Here is a 25,484-nt window from a genome sequence, read left to right as displayed (position 1 = left end):
CCAAGTAAGTGAACTGTGGGCTCTGGGGATACAATTTCAAATCCATTCCAGCGAGGGTGGTAGGAGTGTTAGCAGAAAAAAAGAAAAGAAGAAGAATTTGAGTGTTCCGTTGCTCACACTGACCACATCCACACCTTAAAATAGTTGTCCTTTTGATGACATAGGTAGAAAAAAATTGTATTTAAAAGTTATGTTACCTACCAAGGCCAAATATGGGCATTTTTTATTTCTTCTTGTGTCAAGATAACAACTGGGATCTCATCACCCATGCAGATGTCAGCCAACTGTCCCAATTTCACAGAATAGTGTGAGTAAACAAACATTAAACATATTTAAAAAGACAGCCAGACAATGTTTTATCAACACAGATTGCAAACTCATTTATTTCTTATAATTATAAAAAGCCCATTGCTGCTACAGAACACGGTAGTGTCTTGAGGGTGAAACAAGTCTAAAATTCAGATCTTCAGAAAGATTTTAGATTTTGGAGGTACAAAAGGTGAAGTTGTTGATTAAGAGATGGATGCCTTACATAGCTTATATAAAATATTTGTATTTGGATCACACACATGAAACTTCAGGTGGTGTGCAAGTCCTGATTACATTTCAGACTTGTCTGTGTCCTAAATCCTTCCTAAGTCAATTCTGGCGATATCAAAGCCTACCAAATCAAACATTAATTTGTGCATTTACAGCTAAATACATTTTTTTTTTAGTGTGCATTTGCAAAAAATAACTGGGCTTTTTTTGTTTGTTTGTTTTTCTTTGGCATGAAAGCATTCACACATGTAGCACTGGAAAGCTGGTTTGATAACTAAGGAGAGGCACTGCAAAAATCATCAAGCTGAGCAGGGAGCTGCCTAAGCCTGCCTAAGCTATTGCAATGTTACTGATAACAGCCTCTCTTAAGAGACCCTTTGGATCTGAAGGTTCTCAGCTGAGGTTCTGGCTCAGCTACAAGATTTTACAATCAAATGTCAGTGAGAGGCTTACCAGCACAGGGTGAACTTCTGAATAACAAGATCTTTATTACTCTCTGCTATGGTCTTAAGAGAAGCCATATATAGTAAGGCTGAAGGGTTTTGCAGTTTGTTTGGAAAATGATTTTGAAAAGATCTAAATTTTAATAAAGGAAGAAAATGAAAAAAAATCATTGAATGAATACATAGTGACAGATTTGAAATGAGCTAAATTTAGCTTACCCACAAATCATTACTGAAACACAAATATTTGAGTATTTTACTCCATATGTAACTACATACTTCATTATGATTGCTCAGTTCAAGTCCACAGAGCCATGTTACAGATTTAAGTTTCTGATATCTAAATTTCTGTCATGCAAAGATTTTGAGCATCTATAATAGGATCAGAATTCTGTGTTCACATTAGACTTATTTAATTTACTGTGACGTTTTTAATACATTGTTTTGACTTTTCTTCACAATAATTACAATGCCTTCAGAATTATTAAAGACAAGTAAATCAAATCAGCATGGATTTGGAGAAGCATCACACTCGGAAAGGATCAGAAATCAAGCAGCTGTGGATAAAGCTGTGCTATGGTGAGGCAATCATTTTCATCTTCAGAAAGCCACCTTAAGGGAAAACATAAAGACCTGTCACAGACACAGCACATATAAAACTTAAGAAACAGACAATTTGTGAGAGAGTGGTTCTGCACCTTTGATTTTCTAGGAGAGTTATTACATTGGTTTGTAGAGAAGAAAAAACTAACCTGAAGAAAACAGTGACTTTTAAATTTATTTTTTTTTAGTATCCACATATGTGTAATTTTAAAAGCATAATTAACTTTAAGCATCATTTAAAAGCATAATTAACTTTATTCATATGTTTATGAAATATACATTAATTTTATTTTTTGGTCATATAGGTAACTAGTAAATTACTCTAAAGAATGACTATAAAATGAAGATAATTTAGAGTAGGGAAACATGTTCTGTGATAGCAAGTTATTGTCCTTGTAATTAATTCTAGGAACTCTGTCTTTCCCACATCTCTTTGTTGGTTCACAAAATTCTAAGTTGCATGATGGGCCCAATCCTATCTCTGTAAGAGCCTATGGAGCTTTTACTGTTGATTATATGAGAAACAGGCCTGAGTCCAAAGTTTGGGTAGACTGAATTTAACTAGAACAATGGATACAGTGGTATTAATTTCCAAAGAGAGTTAAAAATCTTCTATACTTAGGAAGGTTTATGACAGTCTACCTGATTTGATATCAACATCTGTAGGAGGGATTCCCAGACAGTAAGTACAGCATCAAAGTAGCTCGCATCTGAAGCTTCACCATTCAGCAGCTGGGAGATATGGCCGAAGATAAACAGGTCCAGGCTGAAGAACAACTGATTTTGGCAGCTAAAACTATGTGGAAGTCACAGAGCCTAGGAAAGGTGTGATGCGTAAGCTAGATAGCAGGCATTTAAATGGGTTAGCAAAGGATTCAGGTTTCTCAGTGATTAATGTCTTTAAGAGATGTTATTTGTATTGGAAGAGTCTTTTCTGCGTGAGAGAATGAGCCCACTCCCCATTCACTCCGTAGGCCTTGAGACAAGGAGCTCCATGAGTAGCTCCATGTCTCAGCTGGAAGAGGATCATGAACTTAGAGTTGCCTCTATCTGAGGAGCTTCTGGGTCTCCGAGTACCCTGGGGTTAACCTCTTAATCTACTAAATAACTTCCAGTTTGAGCAGGCTGATATACTTCAAGGTAGGCACATAGCCCACCAAGGCCCCAGTTAAATGTTCTTGTCAGCAGCATGGAGAATCAATCTGTGCCAGTCACTCCCCCACACCAATGATGTGATTCAAGTTCTTGTGCCAGTCTCTTACATACCTTTGCACTTTTATTGTAAGATTCTAAATAAAATTGAAAAAAAGAACAAATATCTGGAAAAAAATGTTTGCTGCAGTCTATCTTCTGCAAGAATCTTCTCCGATTGGTGTGGTCTGAAAAGTCTTACAAGCAAAAGAGGTGAAGTGGCATCAAATCCTGAAAATCCTGTCATGGATTGTGTTGCTCATCTGAGTGATACTGTGGTTTAAGAACTTTGCTTATGCCCACTAACTTAGATTTAGGTATCTAGAAGATTAGAGAGCATCTGAGCATGCCTTTGGAGGAAGCTGAAGCAAGGCAAGTTTGTTGTTGTTAGAAGTTTGTTGTTGATGTCAGTAACACCTCACTCTTGTGATTTAGACTGTAGACACAGAGTACCCAAGAACTTAAATGGTTACCTTTTTTTGGTACAGGGGCTGGGATTTGGCTTCCAATAATTGTCACGCTTACAGAAATATTTAGGGAAAGGATAAAATTAAATATTCTTGGCTACCCTTTCTGTTTTCAGATTACCAGGTAACATTCCTCTTTCTAGATACCGAGAACTTGTAAATTTTCACACTTCTGTGTTCCCCAGATGCATTAAAAGCTAATTTCCCCTTGTAAGGACATGAATATGTTTGCATCAGTTATTTATTCTGAAATTCTTCAAGCTGTGAATGATATGTTGTAGTGAACAGTCATTCCAAATGTACTTTTCAATTTAATTTCCAATTTGTGACACTGTGTTGTTTCAGTTTGACGCAGACTGATGTGCACCTTCTTTTTGTACACCAATAGCCCTTTACCCAAGAAACCCAGTACCTAAATACATTTCTAAATTTAGATCATTACATACTTCTACATTACATTATATTAACGTTTTTCTTTATCCTAGTTGCTGAATGTGTCTTGGGCTCATACTAAGCAAACATTGAAACAGAAGGATTCTAATATTTTAATGTTGCCTTTGCTCACTACCTCTTCCACGAGTTTTGAATCTATGCTGCCATGTTGCACTGTCTTCTTTTCTGATTCTCTTCCACATCTGTTTGCTTATCCCTGATATGTTTGCCAGAGCCATTTATGTGCTAATGCGTGTATAGTGGTTCACCACACACCTTCTACCTCTTGAATTCAAAATATGTATCAATACTTTCTTTTGGAAAAGGCATTAAATTATGTCTCTCCCTCCTGCAATTGTTCAGTTTTAATTGAGTGGAAAAATCTAGTGTCTTCCTCTAACAATTCTTCTGACAAGTTAGTTTCAAGTTAACCAGGGTGTTCAAAAGTCATTGGGGATGGATTGATAAGAACACAACATTGTATAAAAAAAAATAATTACTGTCTTAGAAAACCAGACAGAAGCAACTGAGAGACTTGTGAAAAAGAAAACAGCATGTACAGAGGGATGACAGACTGATCTACTGACCTGTTACAGTTGAAGCAATGCATTGAATTCCTAGCTGCATCTGTGATTTCCACTTTTTCTAGAAACCAGCCACTTGCTGTAGAAGGAAAAAAAAAAAAAAGAGCAAATTTAATATAAACAAAACACAAATACAGCATAAGAAAGGTTTCTAATTTCATTTCTCAAACCCCATGTGGTTTAGTACTTCCAAGTATATTCAACATCAGTTATGAAACTGAAACAGAGATGATTCAAATTACTACCAACTTCTCACAGTTTTACAGGGAAGGTCTTTGATGTTTTTGACAGATAATGTAATGGAAGATTTTTATTATGACTTAACTTATTTTTCCAGATTGGATAGAACAGGCAGTAAGACAAATGAAACAGAGTGCATGGTAATATTGAATACACTCTTGAAGACCCATTTTGCCCTTTCAGGTACTTGGAAATGCACTCAAAATGCACCCCTAGTGGGCATTCTACTACTCTTTTCTAATTAGTATATTGATATGGATGTGGACCAAGTGGTGAAACTGAATGCTTCTCATATCCCTATTTTTCCAGCAGTCATGATTCAGAATAGCATTTTCATTTAGGCCAGCACTCATATTTGTTTCAGCTTTCAGATATGAAATATTCTACTTTAATCTCCTGTTTTGCTGTGTGAAGAAATACCTTCATTGTTGTGATATAGACTTTTATTTTATAGAATACCAAAATAATAATATTTTAAACCAAAACTTTGTTTTATATATACATCTGTGCTGATATCTTTAGTTGTGTTTGCCAATGCAAATACTTAATGAAAACATTTTAAAACTAATTAGGATCATACTGCTAATAGCTGACAACATTTTGGTACTCTTTACGTGTCCTAGAGATAAAGAACTAGATCCTATCTAATTATTTTGGTTTTCAAATATTTGCATGAAGTACTAAGTAGGCAAAACCCAATAAAATATTTTTATTCATAAAAGCTAAATTCTAATTGTACATGCTAAAAATTTAATATAGAAATATTTGCAAATTGTGTCAGTTTGGATAAAATACAAAGGTACAGCGATGTTTCTTTTTATTCAATGACATTTAAAAAAAATAGCTGGGTTAAGTAGGCCATGAAGGTGTCTAGGTATTCCACCTTCAATTTGCAAGATCCATTTATTGATATTGTGAAGTACTTCTGAAACTCTTTTAATGAAATCTTGTGAATGGTTTAATATATCATAGACTCTACTTGGAATAGATGACCTTTCACAAAATCTCTAAATCAGAGTCAAGATCATCAGCAATAAAATTTTACAGCCTCTCAAATTTACACGACACTTTACAAAAGAATAGAAAGGCAAGTTTGCTCTCTTGGAAAGATTAAAATCTAATGCTTCATCCTTTATTGACAAAACTCCAACAGACCTCACTGAAATCTCCAGGTGTGGAGAAATCTAGAGGTAGCTAGGATATATTAGCAAACAGATGAAACATATCAAAGAGGTACTGTAACATTTGAGGAAGCTTGTGGGGATAACAGCTGATGCGACAAAAGACGCTTGGACATAATTTCAGAGAAATATTTAGAGGACGGTTGTTATGTCTAAGATGAATTGACACACCCCAGCTGTGCTAGGAAGACACTATTAGCAGCTATGTGATGTTGATCAGGACACAGAGAGGAAAAACAATAATGTTGTTGATAGATCAGGACCCAGAAATAAAAGTTCAATCCATTATTTCGCCTGCAGACTTCTGTGTAACTCTCAGTGAGTAAAAGTCTGCCATTGTGGAGTTCCCTTCCCAGATCAGATCTAAGCTGAACTGTGTGCATGTATAGCAGTTAACACAAATAAGATGAAAGTCAGCAGGACAATCTTGTTTATTATAGATATTTCAACAGGTTTGGTGTTTTTTCTGTTTTCAACACCATGAAATATACGACATGACTGGGTGGTTATGAAAATAAAAAAGCTGTTCAACTTTCTCCAAATGGGAATTGCTATTTGCAGAATTTTTCTTGGTTCATCCTAGAAATGATAAACCCTTTGGCACTTTACTATGCCTCATGAACTTAGATTAATCAGATTTTATTAAACCGAAACCTATTTCTTTCAGATGGGTTAAGCAAACTTCACCTGACTAGAGTGTCTTAATACAATCAGACCTTTTTGATTCAATTTATGCATTCCCTGCAAATTCAGTTTATGTGTTTGTATATCTCTGTATGTCTGTATATATCTTGATATCTGCATATCCCTGCAGGTTTTTAGCCCTATTAAATGTAAGCTCAAAAGATTATATGCCCTTGTCTCCCGTTTCATTTTTCTGTAAAATTCAGAGTCTAGAGGTTACTGTTCACAGAAACATTTTCCATTATCATGTGTGGTTATGTTCTATAGCCACTTCCTAACTTAACATCAGGGCAAGACCTGGTGCACTCTGGTGTTCTCAGACTTTCACAAGAGGAGATCTATGGGTGTGAGAGGGAGCTACAGCATGCTTTGACCAGAGTCCCCAGACTTGCTCAAATCATGGAAAGTTTAGCCTGCAGTTTGAAAAGTCAATCCTATCTTATTTAAGACATCTAATAAGGGGTTTGGCTAAGCAATGTTTGAAGGATAAAACTATTTGAGGTTTATTTTAACTAGATCACTGTTAGAAAAAGAATTGTGGTATAGTCAAGGGAAATGTGATAGAGGGGGTGAAAACAAAGGCAGTAAAACTGACCTCATTTGTACACAGATCTGTATTAGCTAGATGCAGCAGTAGTGCAACTTCAAGCACCTTTCCAAATGTCAGGCAGATCCTTAAGCAGAAGATGTTTGTAAGACTACTGAACACAGAATACCTACCAAATCCTTTCCCATTGTGGCCAATTTCAATTGAACGTAGGCTGCCTAATTTTTTTGTCTTAATCTTGAAGGTATCAACCTTTAATATTAAAATACCGTTATTAAAAATATTATACTAATGTTTGGAAGCTTACATATTTGTCTAGGACAGTTCTGAAACCAATTCAAATGTAACAGTAGAAGTTGAGAATAAGTGAACCACTAATGTGGCTTATTTTCCCTATTGATGATGTGTGGCATATATCCTCTCCTATTAGGTCTCAGTTTCAAGACAAAAGATTCACTTTTCAACTTGTAGCATGACAATTCCTGCCCCTTTCTTGACTTTCATCTACTGTGAAAACATTTTTGGTCTCGTGAATCCTCAACTGATATAGTCTTCTAAAATATTTTCAGTACATGATACATAAACAAAAATTGAGGGATATAAAAGTTAAAGGCTTTTTACTACACTAACCATTATTCCTCTCAAATATCATATACTTTAATATAAAATATTACATTATTCCTTATTGCAGATTTTTTTTTAAAAATTGTTTTTGTCCTAAGACCTTTGACATCACTGGCTACCCATTGACTTAGTTGGATTGCTAACAGGATTTCTACATATCTACTGTTCTTTTTTGAAGGGTAATGACACCTCCTGTGTAGTACCAGGCAAAAGGAAGTACCATACTAAAGACACTTTTTTACTTGCTCCTTGTGCCTGTAGGTAGCTAGATTTATTATTCTCCTCAGTATGGAAGACAACTTGTGGGTAAATATCTTTATCTCACAGAAAACCTGGCTGAAGAAACTTAGACTAATTCCAGGTAAAAAGATGATTCATATTGCTGGAGATAATGAGGTAGATCTCTTAAGGGATATTTTGTCACTGGAGTTCTAATTATTTAGTCATTACCTTTTAATAACTCCACAAGAGAAAGTTACAGAGAATATATATATTTCTTTTTTACTTAAGGGTAACCATCATTGTACTCCATTGCATAGATGGTGACCAAACAGAGCAATTGCTTTTCCAGAATAATATGTTTATTCAATTAGGAGAACATCCAGCCAAGGCGTTAGGACATCATGCAGAGAATCTGCATTCTTATGTAAATATCTGTGTCTGAACTAAGGGTCTCTGAATAACAGCCTACAGCATGATGGATCTCAGAATCAGGCTGATAGGTATGGTTCCATTTCACCTGGTTTTAGGCTTATACATTCAGGGATGGTTGCAGCACCAGTTTCCATGGCAAAGTAAAATGATGGGATGTAAGAGACTGATGTGTTCTCATCCACAATATTCAAGGTGTGCGCAAGAGCACAGGGTAGTGCACACACATGCACAGGCCGCTCGTGCTGTGCATTTCAGAATGAGGAAATACATAGCTGGGCACGTAAGGGGAGACAGTATGAAGATGTATTTGGGACTAATAGGCAGAAGAGCAGCAGAGACAGCTAGATACAATAGAAGTAAAATGTTCCTTGGTGAATCTGGTGGAAAGAAGAAATACAGGGCAAGCTGAGACTATACCTCATGTAGTGACGTGGAAAACAGAATAAATGCCTCAAGTTTTCTTAAGAACTTGCATAGATTTAATGTTTGCTTTTCCAGTACAGAAATGGACACAACCTATAAAATCTGTGTACTCACCTTTCCTCTTTCAAAGGGGTTTTGATGCTCCAGTGACTGAGAGAGTTGAAATACCTCAGATTTGTCCTCATTCCCAAATAAAATAATATGCACATTGGCATCAGTCCCTGCTCCCCTTTGTCACCTGTGTACGCTTTAATAGTATACTCTGTCAAATGTTTTACTTGACTTCCTTCTTTATTCAAGTTTTTATCCATGTCATTCTTTTGTTTCTTTCCTCGAGTAACAAAAGGATTGGATTTCTCTCTGTATTTTGGGCTTCTTTGCATTCACAGAAAATTCTCTGAAAAACGGAACCACATATGTTTTTTGGAAAGTAAATAATATGTTAAATGAAAAAAATCCTATTAATTTATGTGGAACAGCTAAAGATGGGCATAATTTTAAAATATCTATTGAGACAATCACTCTATCGCATTTACTTTAATTCAGTGTCTGCTCAGTGTTTCAACTATTATGCTATTAAAAAAATATTACTAGCTTTACACAATATACCCACTCATTCACTTCAAATATATTGATAGGATACTCCCTCACAGCTTCTTGCACATGCAGTTTTTTGATGTCCAGCTTGCAGTCTGCAAAGAAGGCAAGAGAACATAGTGAAAATGTTCCATTGCAGGACAAGAAATTAAGAAGAGTGTTGTTGGTGTAATGATGGCATTCTTACTTTATGAAAACTTCATTTTTTCATTAATTTATGAATGCCAACGACTGAGTTGAAAGTGCTGGAATGACTACAAGAGTCTTTATTTTGGTCCTATTTATAAACCTCAGCTTAGAAATTTAGAAGTAAGCATTTCCTTTGTCATAGTGAAGCAAAGGGCTGTTGTCCTCACTGTCCTTGGATGGGCATGCAGAAAAGCTTCAGCATGACTTGGGCAGGCACATTTGAGAAGAAAGAGCAGAAATACAGGTCTGTTGCTTCCTCCTCAGTGACTGGTTGACAAGAGGAGTGGGGCTCTATTCCACATGCAGCACAAAGGATCTCATCAGGTGGCAGGTAGGAAGGGAGTTCAGCAGCTCACTGTATCCCTCTGCTGTTTGGGAAACATTGCTCTCTGACTTACGCTGCTTTTTGAATTTTCTGCTGGGGGCTTCAGCTGCATAGCCGGAGCGTCTTGCCACTGGTTAGTCATGAAGGCTATTCATTTTCCCTTCTATTATTGGTAACTTCAACCCTGTTCAACAAACTGCATCTCTTCTGTAGCGTTTTGCCCGGGGGGTTTCGAGCCGATCTGATAAGCTCTCAACCCCTCAACACTACACCCCAGAATAGCTCAGCTTTCATTAGGAGGCATAAAAGGAGCAGGAGGCTGATGTGACAGCGTCAGGAACAAAAAGGTTTAATAAAGGCAAAATAACAAACTCAAAGTGATCCAGGTGCCACAAGCTTATGCTCCTGGTAAGGACACCTCACGAAAGCGATTTGGCTTCTTTGTTCTGTCCTTTTCTACTAAATGGCCCAGGCCGGACCTTTTGGCTTATGGCCAATTAGCTGTCCCCAAACTTGAGGTGAAGTCCCCAAGGTCCTATCAGTGACTTTTCTACCTGATCACCGGGAGAAACTTCTGGGCTCTTTCCTTTTTGGGGGACAGAGGAAGGTTCTGTCACTCTGTCCATAGGGGGCACATTCCTACACTCTTCTACTACTATCCAGCTCCCTTTATCAATAGGATATCATCAGGCTTCTGTGGAGGAGTCCAAGACATTGTGTTACACTCATGACCTGCCAAGATGAGAGCATAGAGAGAGTCAGAAGATTCAGGAAGGGACCATGAACCGTCTGATCTTAAAAACTTGCTCTGATAAGGAATGAAACATAAATGCACTAGAGAACATTGTCTGGGCTGAGCAGTCATGCAGGGTACATCTGATTTTAAAGGGATTTTATGGGGTTTGGGATTTTTGGTTCAAAGTCTTGGTCCAAACTAGCCTCAGTTCAAACAGGTCTAGTTACAATATGGACACCCTTACTCATCTGAACTGTTTTATCGTCTAAGTAACTCCTTTGGAAGAAATATCTGTTAAACATCGTCTCAATCCTCTCTTCATAACACACACAGAGGCAATGAGCCCAATGTCCCTCCTTTGTGAATTGTGTTTTCAAACCTGAATGGAAAAGTCTCGCCTGTCACGTTCACTGTGGTGCCCTTTGGCTACACACAATTGCCACATTCAGTGACTGTCACTCAGACAGATGGCTGCAGTTAACTTTCACAACTCTGGGAAACAAAAGCAGTGAACTGCACGCCTTGCTCCCCGCAGCAGCATGGCAGGGCTGTCCCTGCCCTTCCCTTCCCCAGCTCCACACCGTGTCCCCCTGGGGGGGACCGGGGCAGCCTGTGCCAGGCACGGGATGTGTGACCAGCCAAGGAGTTTGTGCCCAAATGGCACCTCACATACTTGGTTGAAATCGGGTGCTGCGCCTAAAAGGTTTTTAAGAGGAGCCTCTGGATGCTCAAACGAAAAAAAAAGACATATAAAGTGCAAATATGTAACCCTTGCTTCCCTAGAAAAACTGATTTGCAATTATATAGCAAATTTCATTAATGGATTTCAAAAAACTTTATAATTATTTCTTTGAATTAGTAGCATGATAGCCATCCTACGGATAAAGCAGAGAGATGTTGAGGTCAAGACAATTTTAAAGAAGTTCAGTGACAAAACTTGCTGACTGCCAAACAGAGGTAAAAATTCCCTCTGAGCGTCACAGGGAGAAAACCGAACTGGGCGGAAAAACAGTGAAAATAATTGAATCACAGAAGTAAAATTAAACAATACAAATTTCTTACTTGAGTAATAATTATTCTCCTAGATAACTTATTAGTAGAGCATGTATTAAGTGTAGAATATAATTTATTCATCTTCATTTGCTTTCTTGATGTAATGATGTTATAAACTTTAGATCCCAGGATTTTAATTTTTTTTTAAAACACTACCCTTTAGAAAAAATAGCCAAAAAGACTTAACTAGGATTCAACTCTGGCAGGGACTTTGTTGCCTTTAACAGGAGGCTAGCTGTGTGGTTTACATGACTGACTTTAGAAAGTAAAAAGTATTTTCCCTGTTTTACTGCTGATCAAAAGAACAATTTTTTCCAGTTCTCCCAAGTCAACAGCATCCACCATAACTAGAAATGACTAAAATAAAGTTATTCAGTATTGTAATATAAAACCATGTTTCTTAACTGTATGGGGAAATTTGAAAATAATATATAGGAAATATAAGAATGGATTAAAGGGTAAATTTAAAAATACTTTAAGACAGAGTACCTCGTTTTTCTTTCCCTGCTGTACATTCTGCAATGACTGGAGAAGGGATCTGTCTCCTGTGTCACCATGAGTACCATAGATATATGCAGTCATATCCACTAAATTTCTCTCATTCAAAATATTTCTTGAAAATACTGTTAGATGATATGTAACCACTGCAATAGCAAGTAAAAAGAGATTTTATTAAGACTGTGCCACAACCTTGCACAGATATTTGACAACATGGCATTCTGCAGTCAGATGTAATTTAAATTCAAGCATTTGAAAATAATAGCAAAACTCAAAATTTTTGCAATTTTTTCTTAATTTTTTTTGTCACCATGTCCCATATCTGACATTTGAGAAGTGAGGCTGGACCAGCCAAAAACAAAAGTGAAAGGATTGCATTTGGAAGGTTTAATTCTTGGATCACTGTGTCAAAGAGCAGCAAGAGTGGACCTGCTCCACAAGAGTGGACAAGGTAGAAGCTGAGCACAGCCCCAGCTCAGGCAGTGCCCTCTCCGACCCAGGTTCTGCAGCATCTGCATGAGGCAGGCAGAGCTGTCCAGAGTCCCAGATCCAGCAAACAGTGAAAAAGACCTGGGATCCATCCTGGTGATTGAGTTGGGGGCAGAAGGAGAAAGGGCCAGAGAATAAGGCTGCAGCCATGAGAATAAGGCTGCAGCATAGATCCAAAGTCTGTGCAGGAGAGGGGGGCAGAGGGAGAACTAGAGAAAGATGCACATAACATGTGGCTCAGGTATGATCTGACCAGGGCATCCTCTGCCCATCATGGCTGGAGGTTTCAGGTGAGTCCAGCCAAGGCAAGTTAGATCTGTGACTCATCGTGGCCCTGATGCCCTGGAGTCAAGGAGAGGCTGCATTCATGAACCTTGGATCACATCATACAGCAGATAGCATCAGGAGAACCCATCCTACAGAGGAGGGCAATTGAGGGAGATTAATGTAGGCAAGGGTAGGAGGGCTAAAATGCTTAAATAGTGGTCTTTGTTCGGGTAGTATGACCAGATCACAAGTGTAGCCACCAAGCTTTTATCTCTCTAGTGTACTGAATAAATTGGAAAGGGAAAGATTAAAGGGATCTTTGAAAATAAATTACATACAAGGGTAACATATATGAATGTTACAACTTCATTAATTTTATAAAATTCTAATTATTTTGTAAGATTGATATGAATTACGGCTCTCTTTTAAATTTATGGGAATAATCAGCTTGAAAGTAACATAATAGGGTTTTTTTCACCTTTTCAATATTTAATTGTTTTGCCGTAAAAACTACAGTAGTGCAAAATTGACCTTCTGAACAGCCCTGTGTGTGAGAGGAGAGAGACAACACCACGTCATCCCTGGGGATTCCTGAGGTGTAAACATCTCAAAGGAAGGTACAGTAAAGGGAAACTACTTATGTATATACTCAGCTGGAGGCCTCTGCTCATTAATACACCCAAAGGCACAAGTGTGCACTGCCAGATCTCAAGGGTCTGCATTTTGATGGCTTCAATTAGCCATTAGCAAATGCTTCATCACAATCCCAAGCATAATTTTTTTTAAAAGGAAAATATAACTGAGATAAAATACTAAGGCACTCCATGAAAGACAGAGCTGCATCTGAAATTTAACATCACATGGCTTCTGGTTATGGTGAGTGTGATTAGCTGCTTTCCATTCCAATTAATACAATACTGGTTTTGCCTTTAGCAGATAAAAGGGAGAAAATAAATTAGGTTTAGAAAGTGTCAAAAAGCATATCTGGTTTTCACAATAAATTGCGAGTATATTTGTCTCTAAAGATCACTTTGAACTCCACGTGTACCACCTGCTGTGGAGCTGCTTAAAGCTCTCTCGGACATAAATGGCAAAGATTTTGGGGAATCACTGTCCTAGTTTTTTTTTCTTCACTGGTTACAAGTCTCTCCTTGAAAATATCTGAAGCATGTGTGGAAAGAAATAAAAAACCCAGAAATTAGCTATTTCATTTGTTTGTTCTTTTACCTAAACTTATAGATAATATAACACCGATTCCATGTTCGCGATGTTTTTTGTCTCTTGATTTCAGAATAGTTGCAAAGAACAAAAATCTTCCCAGAAAAAAAAAAAAAAAGGCAACGAATGGGGAAATTATTTTTTCACAAAAGAGGCCAGTGACAGAGACAGAGCCAAGGTCACAAGGACTCCAGTCTCATCCACACTTTATCATCATGCTGCATTTTTCTCTCCTCATTTCTGTGCGCTTGTACCTGTATCCTGAACACTTCTGCATGTGACAGTGACCAGTCCATTGCAAGGGGTGCACTCATGTGCTTTGTGTTAATCTGAAGGTCCTCCTTGTTTCAATCTTGTGTGTAGGATATTGAACCCTGTTCTGTACCCATACTGCACAGGTGGTCAAGTGAAAATAACGCCTCTAAGCAGTATAAAATCTAAAGCCTAGACAAAAATTTTGCATTTTCAATTGCATCCAAAATATGCAAATTAACCCCAAACTTCAACCTCTGTTACTTCCAATGAGATTATTCACATACTTACTTTCGGATACATTCAGAGTCCTCAGGGAAACTGGGCCATAAGTTCCAATCCAAAGTGTGTTGGGGTAGTTCATTTTACGTCTACTTCAGCTCAATTTAGATGAGCTGACTTATTTTTTACCCAAATAATAAATTTGTCTTCTGCATAAAACCCAGGCACAAATTATTTGAATATTAATTATCATTATTTGGTTTAATTAATTAAGTTCGTATTTGTTCCATATATGGCAGCATTCAGTAGGCATCACATTAGGGAATAGGGTGGGTTTTAGGTAAAAGGATTTATTTTATTTTACTTAGCCAAGGTGACAAATATAAGAATTGTTGTGCTAATTTTAGGAGGCATAAATATTTGGTGTATATAAAGGTAATAAAGCAGAAGCTTAAATGTAGTTTTGAGCAGTTATTTACTACGAATATTTGTTTGGAATGTGCGAACAAACAACAAAATCACTTAATAGTAAATGAACTATAAAAATCATGTTGTTAATGTCAGCAATATGAGCAGCCGAGGACTAAACAAAGAGAAAAAAATATTACAATAATGCAAGAAAAGAATATTTCTTATAAACTGTTCTTTGTAGCATATAATAATGCTTCTGTGCAATCAAGTGAATATTGCATTTCCCACTTTATGGTACAGAAATTAAGCTGACTGGGTAATATTTTCCTTCATACCTTTTAACTTATCCTTCTTAGTCTATGAATCATTAAATAAAGACAATATAAATTTCTGTTTTGATAAGGGTTTCTACTGTAATACTAGGACATGTTAACCTCCTGAACCACTCTACTGCTTTGAAGTAGATTTATACCTACCAGAAAGTGCTTCTTTTAATGGCCACTGTATAGGGAATTCAATCCATCTGTCTCCATTAGGAGAAAGAGGAAGTGTTTTATTTATGGTGAGACTAAAGGTATCCAGGGTTGATGTGTTCAGTATTTTAAAGTGATGAAGAGACAACTGGGATATGTTGTTTTCCAAACTCTGGAGACCAAGCCTCACTTTATAAAACATTCCCAAATCAGATGGCAAATGTATCTAAGAACCAACAAAAAAATGAGTTAGCATCCAAGCAGAGGTGTGCAGATAAATGCATAGGTAGTTTACAGGAAGAGAGGAAGTTGGCTCTAAAGAAGTCAGCGCAGTCCTGCACCCATTTGCATCAGTCTTGGTGCTAAAAGTGCCATTCACTTCAAAAGCAGCAGAACCCGGTTGACTGTAGGCACTTAAGGACATTTTAGCTTTATCCTCTAGGGGCATTCGTTGTAATTGTTCTATCAAATTCAAATTACATACGCCAATGATTTCTAGTGTGAATAAGTAACATTAATGTCATTTAAAATGATATGCATTATTAACTATGACTATTTGTTGGGAGAAAAAAAGAATGTGCTTGATCATCATGAACTTGAGAAAGCCAGAAATTAAAAATAAAATATGGTATGCAACTGAAAACTTCAGCTCTGATTTTCGAATATTTAAACAGTAATACAAACAATAAAAACAATATTTACAGCATTACATTATTATTTCTCTTTAAAAGGAGACTCAAAGAAAATTTAAATATAGGCAAATCTATATATTATTTTACATCATATGCTATTTGGTTCTCAGTCTGATGTTCCACTTTGTTTTCCATGGAAACTGGATTTGACTTGCCGTTGCTTCCATAAAAAACCATAACCATCTCGGATATATTTTCTGACAACTTTTCAAATTCTGATTTTGTTTCTTTTTGATGCTTTGTGAAATAAATTCTCCATCTGCCTTCTGAACAAATAAAATAAGGAAAATAAGAAGGAAAAAATATTAAGGATGTTTCTGTTTTCATACATTAACAAAGCTATCTGATATAAAATTTCTAAGACATGCCTTGTTGTACATGGAGAACACTATTTTATAAGCATGTCACCTGGGTATTTAGCAGCTCCCTAAGTTCTTTGCCATTTTTTACAAAGGGGAAGCTATTGTCAGTACTAGTAAGTATAATGACATATTGTGATGAAAACATTCTCATATTATTATTTCAAAACTGATTAATAAAACAGTCAAGGTAATGACAGAAGCTATACCTGAACTCATTTGCTCTCTTCCTAAAGGCCAGGTAGATGTACTCCTCCACTCCTGAACTTCTAATTAAAAAAAAAAGATAAAATTCATATTTTTGTAGAACCGTGTCTATATGATAATAAAGGTCTGTATTCATGTCTAGTGAGGCAATTGACTGAGTATTATATAATTTATATAAACGATTTAACTAGGAAATGTACAGTGTGATTTTCTATTTAAGCATCATCTAAATATCATTCTATTAAATAATCCGTCTCTAGGGCTGGCTCTTTACTATGAAAATGGTAGTAACACGAAAATTCAGGTATTTTTCATTTTTAAGCATTTTTCTTTCATTTGTACAATTTATGCTCTGGATGAATGAGCACTAATTGGAAGTCTTTAATGCCCATTCCAGAGGCTGATGTTCCTCCCACAGATATGAGTCTCCACTGATTTCATCGGGATTTGGTATAGATCAAAGCTGCCTGTAAACATTAGGTAGTGACCTGAACTGAAAATGAGAAGACTTCTTTTGAGTTCATAACCAAGACTGGATTTGCCACTTATTGTATAAAGAAACTCACAGGAACATTTGTCCAAATCAATGAAGTTTAGTAGAAACAGAACTAAATATTGCTTTATTTTTTTCAGAGATGTCCCAACATACAAACTTGAAATTATCATATAATTTCATACCAAAGTTGAAATTATTTGCTTTTGTACATGAAGAGTTTCCTCCTTTTATTTCTGGTTTCAAATGATCGAAAATTAGACATCATATAGCAGAGGGAATTGATTGAACTAGAATCTTCTTCAGTCTCAAGAGGCTATTGCTGGACAAGTGCCAGCAAATGCCCAGGGAGTTAGGAAGAATAAACCCAGAACATGTTTTGTAATCCAAGGACTCATCTGTACTGTCAATTAACTTCTCTGAGAGGCAGGAGAATAAATACTGTCTTAGAGGTACATTCTGGGCTTTGGTGCCTACTGATCTGGTTGGGGTGTGTTGTGGTTCCTCCCAGCTTGCACACCAGGTTGTGTTGAAGTCCGTGCTTGGATTGAAGCCATGACACAGGGAGGAGGGTGTACATTCCCTTCCTGTCTTGACAAAGAGCCACAGGCAGTGGGGTCAGAACTGCTCCTCTGTGGCCTGATTACTCACGTGGTGTCAGTCAAAAGTATCTCCAGTTTCTGGCAAAAGTCGTCCAAACAATGTAGCATAAATAATGTAAATTACTCATCTTGAATACGATGGAGACATTTTCTCCACTACTTAAACAGAATTTTCCCTGCTTTTTACCTCGTTTTCACTCTGCCTAGCAAGTAATTGGTATTAGAAGCTTAAAAATAGTTTGCAGGTGTAGAAGTAAGACTTGGAGAGGTAGGAATTTGTAAAAAAGGAATAGAACTAATTTCTTGGCATTTACACCACTGAAAATCTGGAGTAAAAAAGCAGAAATTATCCTCTGGCAAATTGTTGTTATTAAGTGGTACTAAAACACAAAGTGTTCAGATACACTAATTCCCTGTATAATGACAATGCTCTACTGGAATATTTTAAATCACAACTTGTTTGTAGAAGCAAATTGTATAGCTGCATTCTCCAGTTTGGAATTAATTTCTTAGCAGATGATAGTTTGAAGATAGTATTGACCTGTGGCATCCAGAGTTATTGAGGCAGATCTTTTTCCATCACGTCTGTCTTTGAGCTATGTTTGAGCCATAGACAGTGTTTCTGTCTCTGAAGATGTTGACTCTTTCACAATAATCTTTTCCAGAAGCCAGTCAGAGCCTCTCCTTTTTTCAACAACCATCCTTTGCAGAATACCAATATCTACTGCCTCCACTTGCAAAATATCCACCTGAAAAATTCAGAATCAGAAGTCATACATGGAAACAGAATCATGTAACTAAATTATCAGAGTATTTTGAAATATGAAAATGAGAAGAAAATCAGGATTTTTTTATTAACTCAATAAATAACAACAGAACCAGAGATGACAAGTTTAACCATGCAAAATGCCTGCAGTAAGAAGTATTTCTTTCCTTTGTGGTTCTGCAATTTACAGCTAAGCCCCCTCTTTGCCCACACAGATCTATCAGTTGCCTATGCTCGCTTAATGAGAAATTTTTCTTCCCAAAATTGATGTTTAATGATCTACAGGGAATATATTTTAAACATATCTTACTCTCAACAAAATAGACCCCAAGGGCTATTTCAGAAGTGAAATACAGGGAATGAGAAGGGTAGAAACAAGCATCACAGAAGGAATCTCTAAAGAAAGAATGACAAACATGGTTCCAGATTTGGATTAACTTGTAGAATTAGTTTCAACATAAGTAATTCAATGGAAGGAAAAATATTAAATAAAAGTATGTTGAAATAAATTCTGCTATTCTTTATCAGTTAAAAAAGCCACAATAATTTTACAATGTTTAGAACACTGAAGTAAGATTCCTAAAGAGAATTGTGATATATCAGACATTCAACACTTTCACATTATCTGATTCTGGTTTTTTGTGAGTGTTACACTTATTTCCAGTTTCCTCAGCTGAAAAACAGACATTGAGTTCTTGTCACAGAGACTTTCCACATTTTTTGCTTTCTAGATTTATGAATTATCATTTCATTTCTACTGGGGTTGATAACTGTTAAGATCTAGTGTTATTTGTGATGAAATTTCCAGCACGATTTAAAGATGCAAAGATGGTTTTGAAAGGACTAGGTAGCAACAATGATGAAAACACTTGAATCTTGAGAAGTCTTGAAATCTTCCCAAAGTAATTCACACTGAACTTGCTCTGCCAGACCAACCCTTAAAGGTTTATGCAGAGGTGAAACACAGAATAGCAGTTCTCTTGCTCCACCACTTAGAGTTTCTTTCCTGGACAGGTTTTCCAGCTGAAGAACTGATGAAAGATATGTGTCACAAAGATGAGCCTAACCAGCATGCAACTTAATAAGACACAGCATAAAATCAAATATTGAGCTTAAAATTGCAGATTAGATGTAACCATCCACTTTAAAAAGAATAGCCAGAAACAGAAAAATTTTAAATTTGTTCAACTTTTGTTTCTCCATTTCATTAATATCTGTACATGTGAATTTGAAAGTGCATGTTTGGGAACCACACCTTTAACAGTGTCCTAAAAATAATAATCAACCAGAGTTACTGATTACTCTATAACTTGTAAACAGAAAGATCATGTTAGTCAAAAACTGCTGCAATGTACAGTCTAATCAGCACATCTGCATTATCACTCTTAAGTTGTCATATGAAAGGGTAAAATGAGAAAATGATAGTAAGGAAAAAATCTGGAAGAGGCACTTGAATAGCTATACTTCCTCACAAGGACTCAAGGTTATCCGTGGCTCAGTGAATTTAACAGCCAAGCAAATACATTGGAACAGCTGAAATTCTAGATGGAGTGCAGAACTGCAGGAAAAGAGGCTCCTCTTCACGTTTTCCTTAGCTAAATCAAAAAATTAAGATTTAGTGTCAACACAACCATTTTATTTTATTACCTATTGGACTAATTTGATTATTGAATACCATTAATTTGAATTCTTAATTTACATTAATTGTGATATTAATTTGATCACTCCTTTATTCCAGCTTTAACTGGATTGGTAAAGTTATACCATCATGCCTGAATAAAATGAATTTGTTACACTTATTAAATGAAATGTATTAAAAATACACGCAGTTAGATGACTGAAAAACACAGACTGAAGTAAGAAACATACAGACCCCTGTGTCTGTCAGTAAAAAAATATTATAAGTTCACAAAATGTGAAAATTTATCCTAAAATTGCTGCTAGTTCTTGCTTATGATAATGCTTATAGTAATGCATGATTGTTGAGGTTTAACCCCAGGCATTATCCAAGCCCTACAGAGCTGCCCCCTCACCAGCAAGATCAGTGAGAGAATGAGAATGGTAAAAGCTAGAAAATTTGTGGGTTGAGATAAAGTTTAATAGAGAAAGCAACAGCCATGCGCATGAGCAGATCAAAACAAGGAATTCATTCAGTGCTTCCCATGGGCTGGCAGGTGTTCAGCCATCTCCAGAAGAGCAAGGTCCCAGAACTTGCAGAGATTATTTAGGAAGATAAATGCCATCACTCTAAATGTCCCCCTTCTTTCTTCTTCCCCCACTTTCTATACTGAACATGATGCCACATGGTCTGGGATATCCCTTTGGTCAGCTGGGGTCACCTGTCCTGGCTGTGTCTCCTCCCAAGAACCCCCAGCCCCTCACCAGTGTGGCAGCACAAAAAGCAGGAAAGGCTTTGGGTCTGTGCAAGCCCTTCTCAGTGATAACAAAAACATCTCTGTGTTTTCAGCTCCGTGTTCAGCACAAATCCAAAACAGAGCCACATACCAGCCACTGTGAAGAAAATTAATTCTAACCCATCTGAAACAAGCACAATTATTTTATTGGAAACACATGAGAAATCTCTTGTCAGATACTTGTTAGAATAATTTTTAAGAGAAAAGAGTTTTCCAGAGAATTATTAATTTAGTGCCATGATCAGCAGCATCTCCAAAAAAATCTGTTGTCAGTGATCCACTCTTGGAAAGGAGAGTTAGGAATACAGCAAAACTACAGACAATATTCTGCCGGCTTCTAGGATTTTGCTGTCCCCAGAAGAAAAGCTGGGTCTGACTTGCACCAAGTTTGATGGTTAACAAACTTTTAGTACTTATTAAGTTAGTGACTTAATAAATCAGGGACAGCATGTGCTGTGGGTTACCTGTGACTTGGAGGATCCAGCCATCTTGCTGGAGGATCCAGCAAGTTAAGTATAGTTAAGACACAAAAAGTTTTCCACTTCCTTTTTCCTATGAAAATAAGTATATTTTGATGGGAAAAACATTTGTGAAAACATTGATGTTTGGTTTGTGTTAGACACAGTACTTAATCTTTTGTCAATGGGCCATTTTAATGAGCTCACTTTAGAGAATGTAAAATCTCAGAAATCCATGGACAAATCTGCAGACTATTCAAACATCTAATAAACTGCAAGTTAAGGAACTATTAAATAGATTAGAAATTGTGTTGTCTGGGGTAAACTCACCTCACAGACAAGATTACATTTTCTCTTAATGTGTACATTTGAAAATCTACACAGTGTAATGAGCTTTATTTTAGTCAAGAGACCAAAAAAGAACAGAGAAAGAGCAGCAACTATAATTGTTAGAGCTAAAAACAATTGGCTAGAGATAATTTATTTGCTAAATTTAATTCACTTTTCTCCTCTCAAGCTGTCTGCAAACAGAGAGATTATGACATATATTTCATTCTAATGTTATGAAATTCAATTATTATTAATAATTTAGCTCATATTTTTGTAGATTCATCTGGGACCATGTATTAGGCATAAAATTTTCTAAATACTCGAGTTGTTGACAGGTCTTGTATGTCACATGATACTCTATCTTTTATTTGACTTGCAAATAGGGACCTTTGAAATTACTGAAGGGTTAATTCTTTGGCAAAAAGAGAGGAAAAAAACCTACAGAACATAGGAGACCCATAGAATATGAAATTTATCTTCATCATTTTCCCCTAGGGAAAAAAATGTTAATTGTTTTTTAGTTACTACTAGCAAATTAGGTTTGAACTGAGAAGTCACCTTAAATATTGATAATAATATATATTGTCTAATTCAGCAGAGCTTATATTGAGTTTTCTCAGAATAGCATTAAAGCAATTTGTATGTATGTACAGCCCACTAAATTTTCTTAATTAGCATTGCCTGGAGAAAGAAAGATATTCTCCTAGTCTGGGCAGCTAAGACTGACAATGGTAGAGCCATACATCTTCTGTGACCCAGCAGAGCTGCCCTAGCAAAACCAGAATTTTTACTTTTCATACTTCTTGGCTAAGAAAATAAGGACTAAAAAATTTCTTTATAAAAATAATACCAGCAATCCTTTCAGTATATTTAAAGTTTGGGTTTTTTTCCTAACTCCTTTTCAGATTCTTCAAATGTTTCTTTTTTTTTTTTTCCAGGGACCCACGTTTTGAGCCTTCTCTTTGAATCTATGACCCAGTTTATTATGACTTTATTCAGTACTCTTCTGTGACGGTGCTGGCGACACATCACTGTCTGCAGCAGCTGCAATAGCTCTTGTAACAGAAGCAGCATTTGAACAGTCGCTGTGCAATATTTACCTTTATAAATGCCAATCATTTCACAGGCTTGGTGTTGAGACTTGATGGCTGGTTAATGACGATATTCCCAGAAGAACTGAAAATGGCAAGTCAAGACACACCATATGCTTCATTTCATCAACCTGTATGCACAAGTGATTTCCCATACTGCTAATGTTAGTATCATTTTAATAGGCTTTTATTGGAAAAGGAGTCAGAGTGTCTGGATAAAGGACCTTTTCTATTAAGCTTAGTGAACCTATTGATTTGCTGCCTGATTGTTTTGATCTCACTTGCTAATCTGGAGAAACTCCACTGAAAACAAAGCAGTTTTAACACAGGTAGGCAAAATAAAGACCCCACTGTAACACTGAGCCACATCAGAAAAGTGTGTGAACATTCCTGGAAAGAGAGAAAATAGAGAAATATTACTTTTGCCCCTTCAGACTGTGGTCCTGTGGGCTCTTCCAGTTGTGCTGAACAGACAGCACCCTGTCCCAAATGCTTGTCACATCACTACTCTCTCTCAGATGGACATTATCAACTTTTTAGTTGGGTCAGGATAATCACAAAATCAGCTCCAACAAAATTTTATCGAGACAGACCAAGTGAAAAAGCCCAAATCACTAATGATATGAACTGTTTAAACTAAATAAACATTTAGACAGAGCAAATGTCACTGAGCTGGCAGACTTCAGAGGTGGAAATATTGGGTGGTAAGCAGCAGTGATGACAAGCACTGGTAGCAGTACTGTATTGGCTCAGCTCAGTGAAAGGGTGGACAGTGCCTCTGAGTGTGCCCTCACTGCCTTGTAGTGCTCTGTATGCTTCCTTAAAAATGCTTATTTAAAAATGATGGTTTTCATGCATCTGAAAAAGCCAACCCTGAATTTTCTTCTAGACTCCCATTTCTGCAAGCATGATTTAGTATTATGTTAAATTATCAGCTATAAATTCATTGAAAATTTTTATATCTGCATGAAAAAAGCAATATAGATTATAATGAATGAATCATTTGAGGTTTCTGATAACTCACATTTATCATAGTCTTCAACAAGATTGGTGAAGAATCAGTGAAAAAATAGGGGTAGTAAAAAATCCCAAATATATTTGCCCTGCACTGATCTTATGTTAACAATCTTAGTATAACTGGAAAGAAATATTTTTAAACAAGATTTCTGTGCACAAACAGCAACAGGAGTAAGAAAGAATAGGGACATTTTATAATGATCAGTAGCCATGAACATCCTGCTAACTAGGTAAAGACATTTCGATCAGACTTTAAAATTTGTTTATTAAAATGCAAAAGGACTGCTACATAGATCAGTATCATCAGCCACATCCAAAGATGTAATCATAAATTATATCAAACAGAAGAGATATAAAAATCAAGCAAAAACAGCAACAAAACACAAACAAACATAAGACAGTGATCACTTTGGATAGATTCAATCCCATCTGATGCAGTCTGATTGTTGGATTGATTTAATAACAGTCCAAGTCTGAGATCTGGTTTAACAGGCAAAGAAAATAGGATGAATGTAATTTTCTTCAACTTCAGAAATGCATATCCTTGTATGATATTTTGATTAAGACACTATAATCAAATATAATAATGGGATAATAAAATGTCTAACTTGTATGTCTCCAAGCGCAGCCATAAAAAGAGAATATTTTCAAGCACATCTCATTGCAGTGAAGCCAGTTAATAAGCTTATGCTCTTTAGTATTTCCATGATCTATCTGGAAGAAAACAAGATTTCAGAGATTATGCAAATACAATCTCCAGTTATGACACTTGAAGAAGTAGGGTGCTAAATTGAAGAGTGCTCTGAAAAGATTTGTGAGAGTTAATAAATCACTGGAAAGCCTTCCTTTCAGTGAATCAAGCAGAATGATCTATTTAACTTGTCAAAGGCATACTGATTTTCTTATTGTCATAAATACTGTCAAAGGCAGTAGAAATTCGGTGTAAGAGAGCTAGCCAAACTAGCAGTCAAAAGTGTGACAAAATTCAATTCCAAGAAGTTAAAGTTTGACAAATTTAGACAGAAAACAGTGTGAATCTCTAATAATTAAAAGAAAAAATAAGTATCCTTAAGCTTTGAAACAACTTTCCAGCTAGATTTAAACTTCATAACTGGTAGCCATTCATGTGGAGTTAGATATATTTTCTAAACTATTTAACTTGAACTGAATTTAATTTAGTTCTTGCTGCATTGAGGAAAAATGATTGAATTTTTTATTGCCTGAAAAAAGCACATTTGTATTAACCATAACTATTTTAAGATTTTTAATAAATCAAGCCTATAAATTTAGCTGCATTTTATTTTAAAATTACCTTGTTTATCAAAACCCTGAAATGAACAGGGCATAAAATTCACTTACTCAACTTGGCCTATCTAAAATAAGTCTATGTAATAAGACAATTTCTTTCAAAGAAAACAGCAGGTACTCTCTGAGGCTAATTTCATTTTAAGATAAATATCCAAATGAAGAGAGAACTCCCTTTCTGCTGCAGATGCTTCAAGCCATCATGTTAGAACAAATGTGTACAATACAGGCGAGTGAAACTAAGTGAGATGCATTTCAGCTTTAGAAATGTCACATTATTTATTTGTAAGATCTATATAGACAGAATAAAGTACTGCCCTCTTGCAGTTAATTTTAGCAGTAATTAATTTTGCCCAGTTTTTAATTTTTTGCAACAAAGTTTTACATGTCTTCTCGCCCTGCAAGAA

The 25,484-nt window shown here is 36.2% G+C and overlaps 1 protein-coding gene across 1 annotated transcript in view; it reads right to left on the bottom strand.

Moving 5' to 3' along the window:
- Window positions 1–1,525: 1,525 nt before the first annotated feature.
- The window catches only part of RP1 (RP1 axonemal microtubule associated), a 166,926-nt gene continuing 142,967 nt past the window's right edge, over window positions 1,526–25,484 (bottom strand). The window contains 13 exon segments of the mRNA XM_038126920.1: window positions 1,526–1,595; window positions 4,264–4,339; window positions 7,086–7,164; window positions 8,728–8,846; window positions 8,849–8,961; window positions 8,963–9,010; window positions 9,227–9,308; window positions 11,798–11,870; window positions 12,003–12,157; window positions 15,347–15,569; window positions 16,123–16,301; window positions 16,604–16,663; window positions 18,238–18,445. Coding sequence (XP_037982848.1) covers window positions 1,526–1,595; window positions 4,264–4,339; window positions 7,086–7,164; window positions 8,728–8,846; window positions 8,849–8,961; window positions 8,963–9,010; window positions 9,227–9,308; window positions 11,798–11,870; window positions 12,003–12,157; window positions 15,347–15,569; window positions 16,123–16,301; window positions 16,604–16,663; window positions 18,238–18,445 — 1,485 coding nt within the window.

The sequence above is a fragment of the Motacilla alba genome, chromosome 2 (genome assembly GCF_015832195.1).
Source record: "Motacilla alba alba isolate MOTALB_02 chromosome 2, Motacilla_alba_V1.0_pri, whole genome shotgun sequence".
Classification (NCBI taxonomy): Eukaryota; Metazoa; Chordata; class Aves; order Passeriformes; family Motacillidae; genus Motacilla; species Motacilla alba.
The sequence above is the reverse complement of the archived record's forward strand: the minus strand, read 5'-3'. Positions and strand labels throughout refer to the sequence as shown.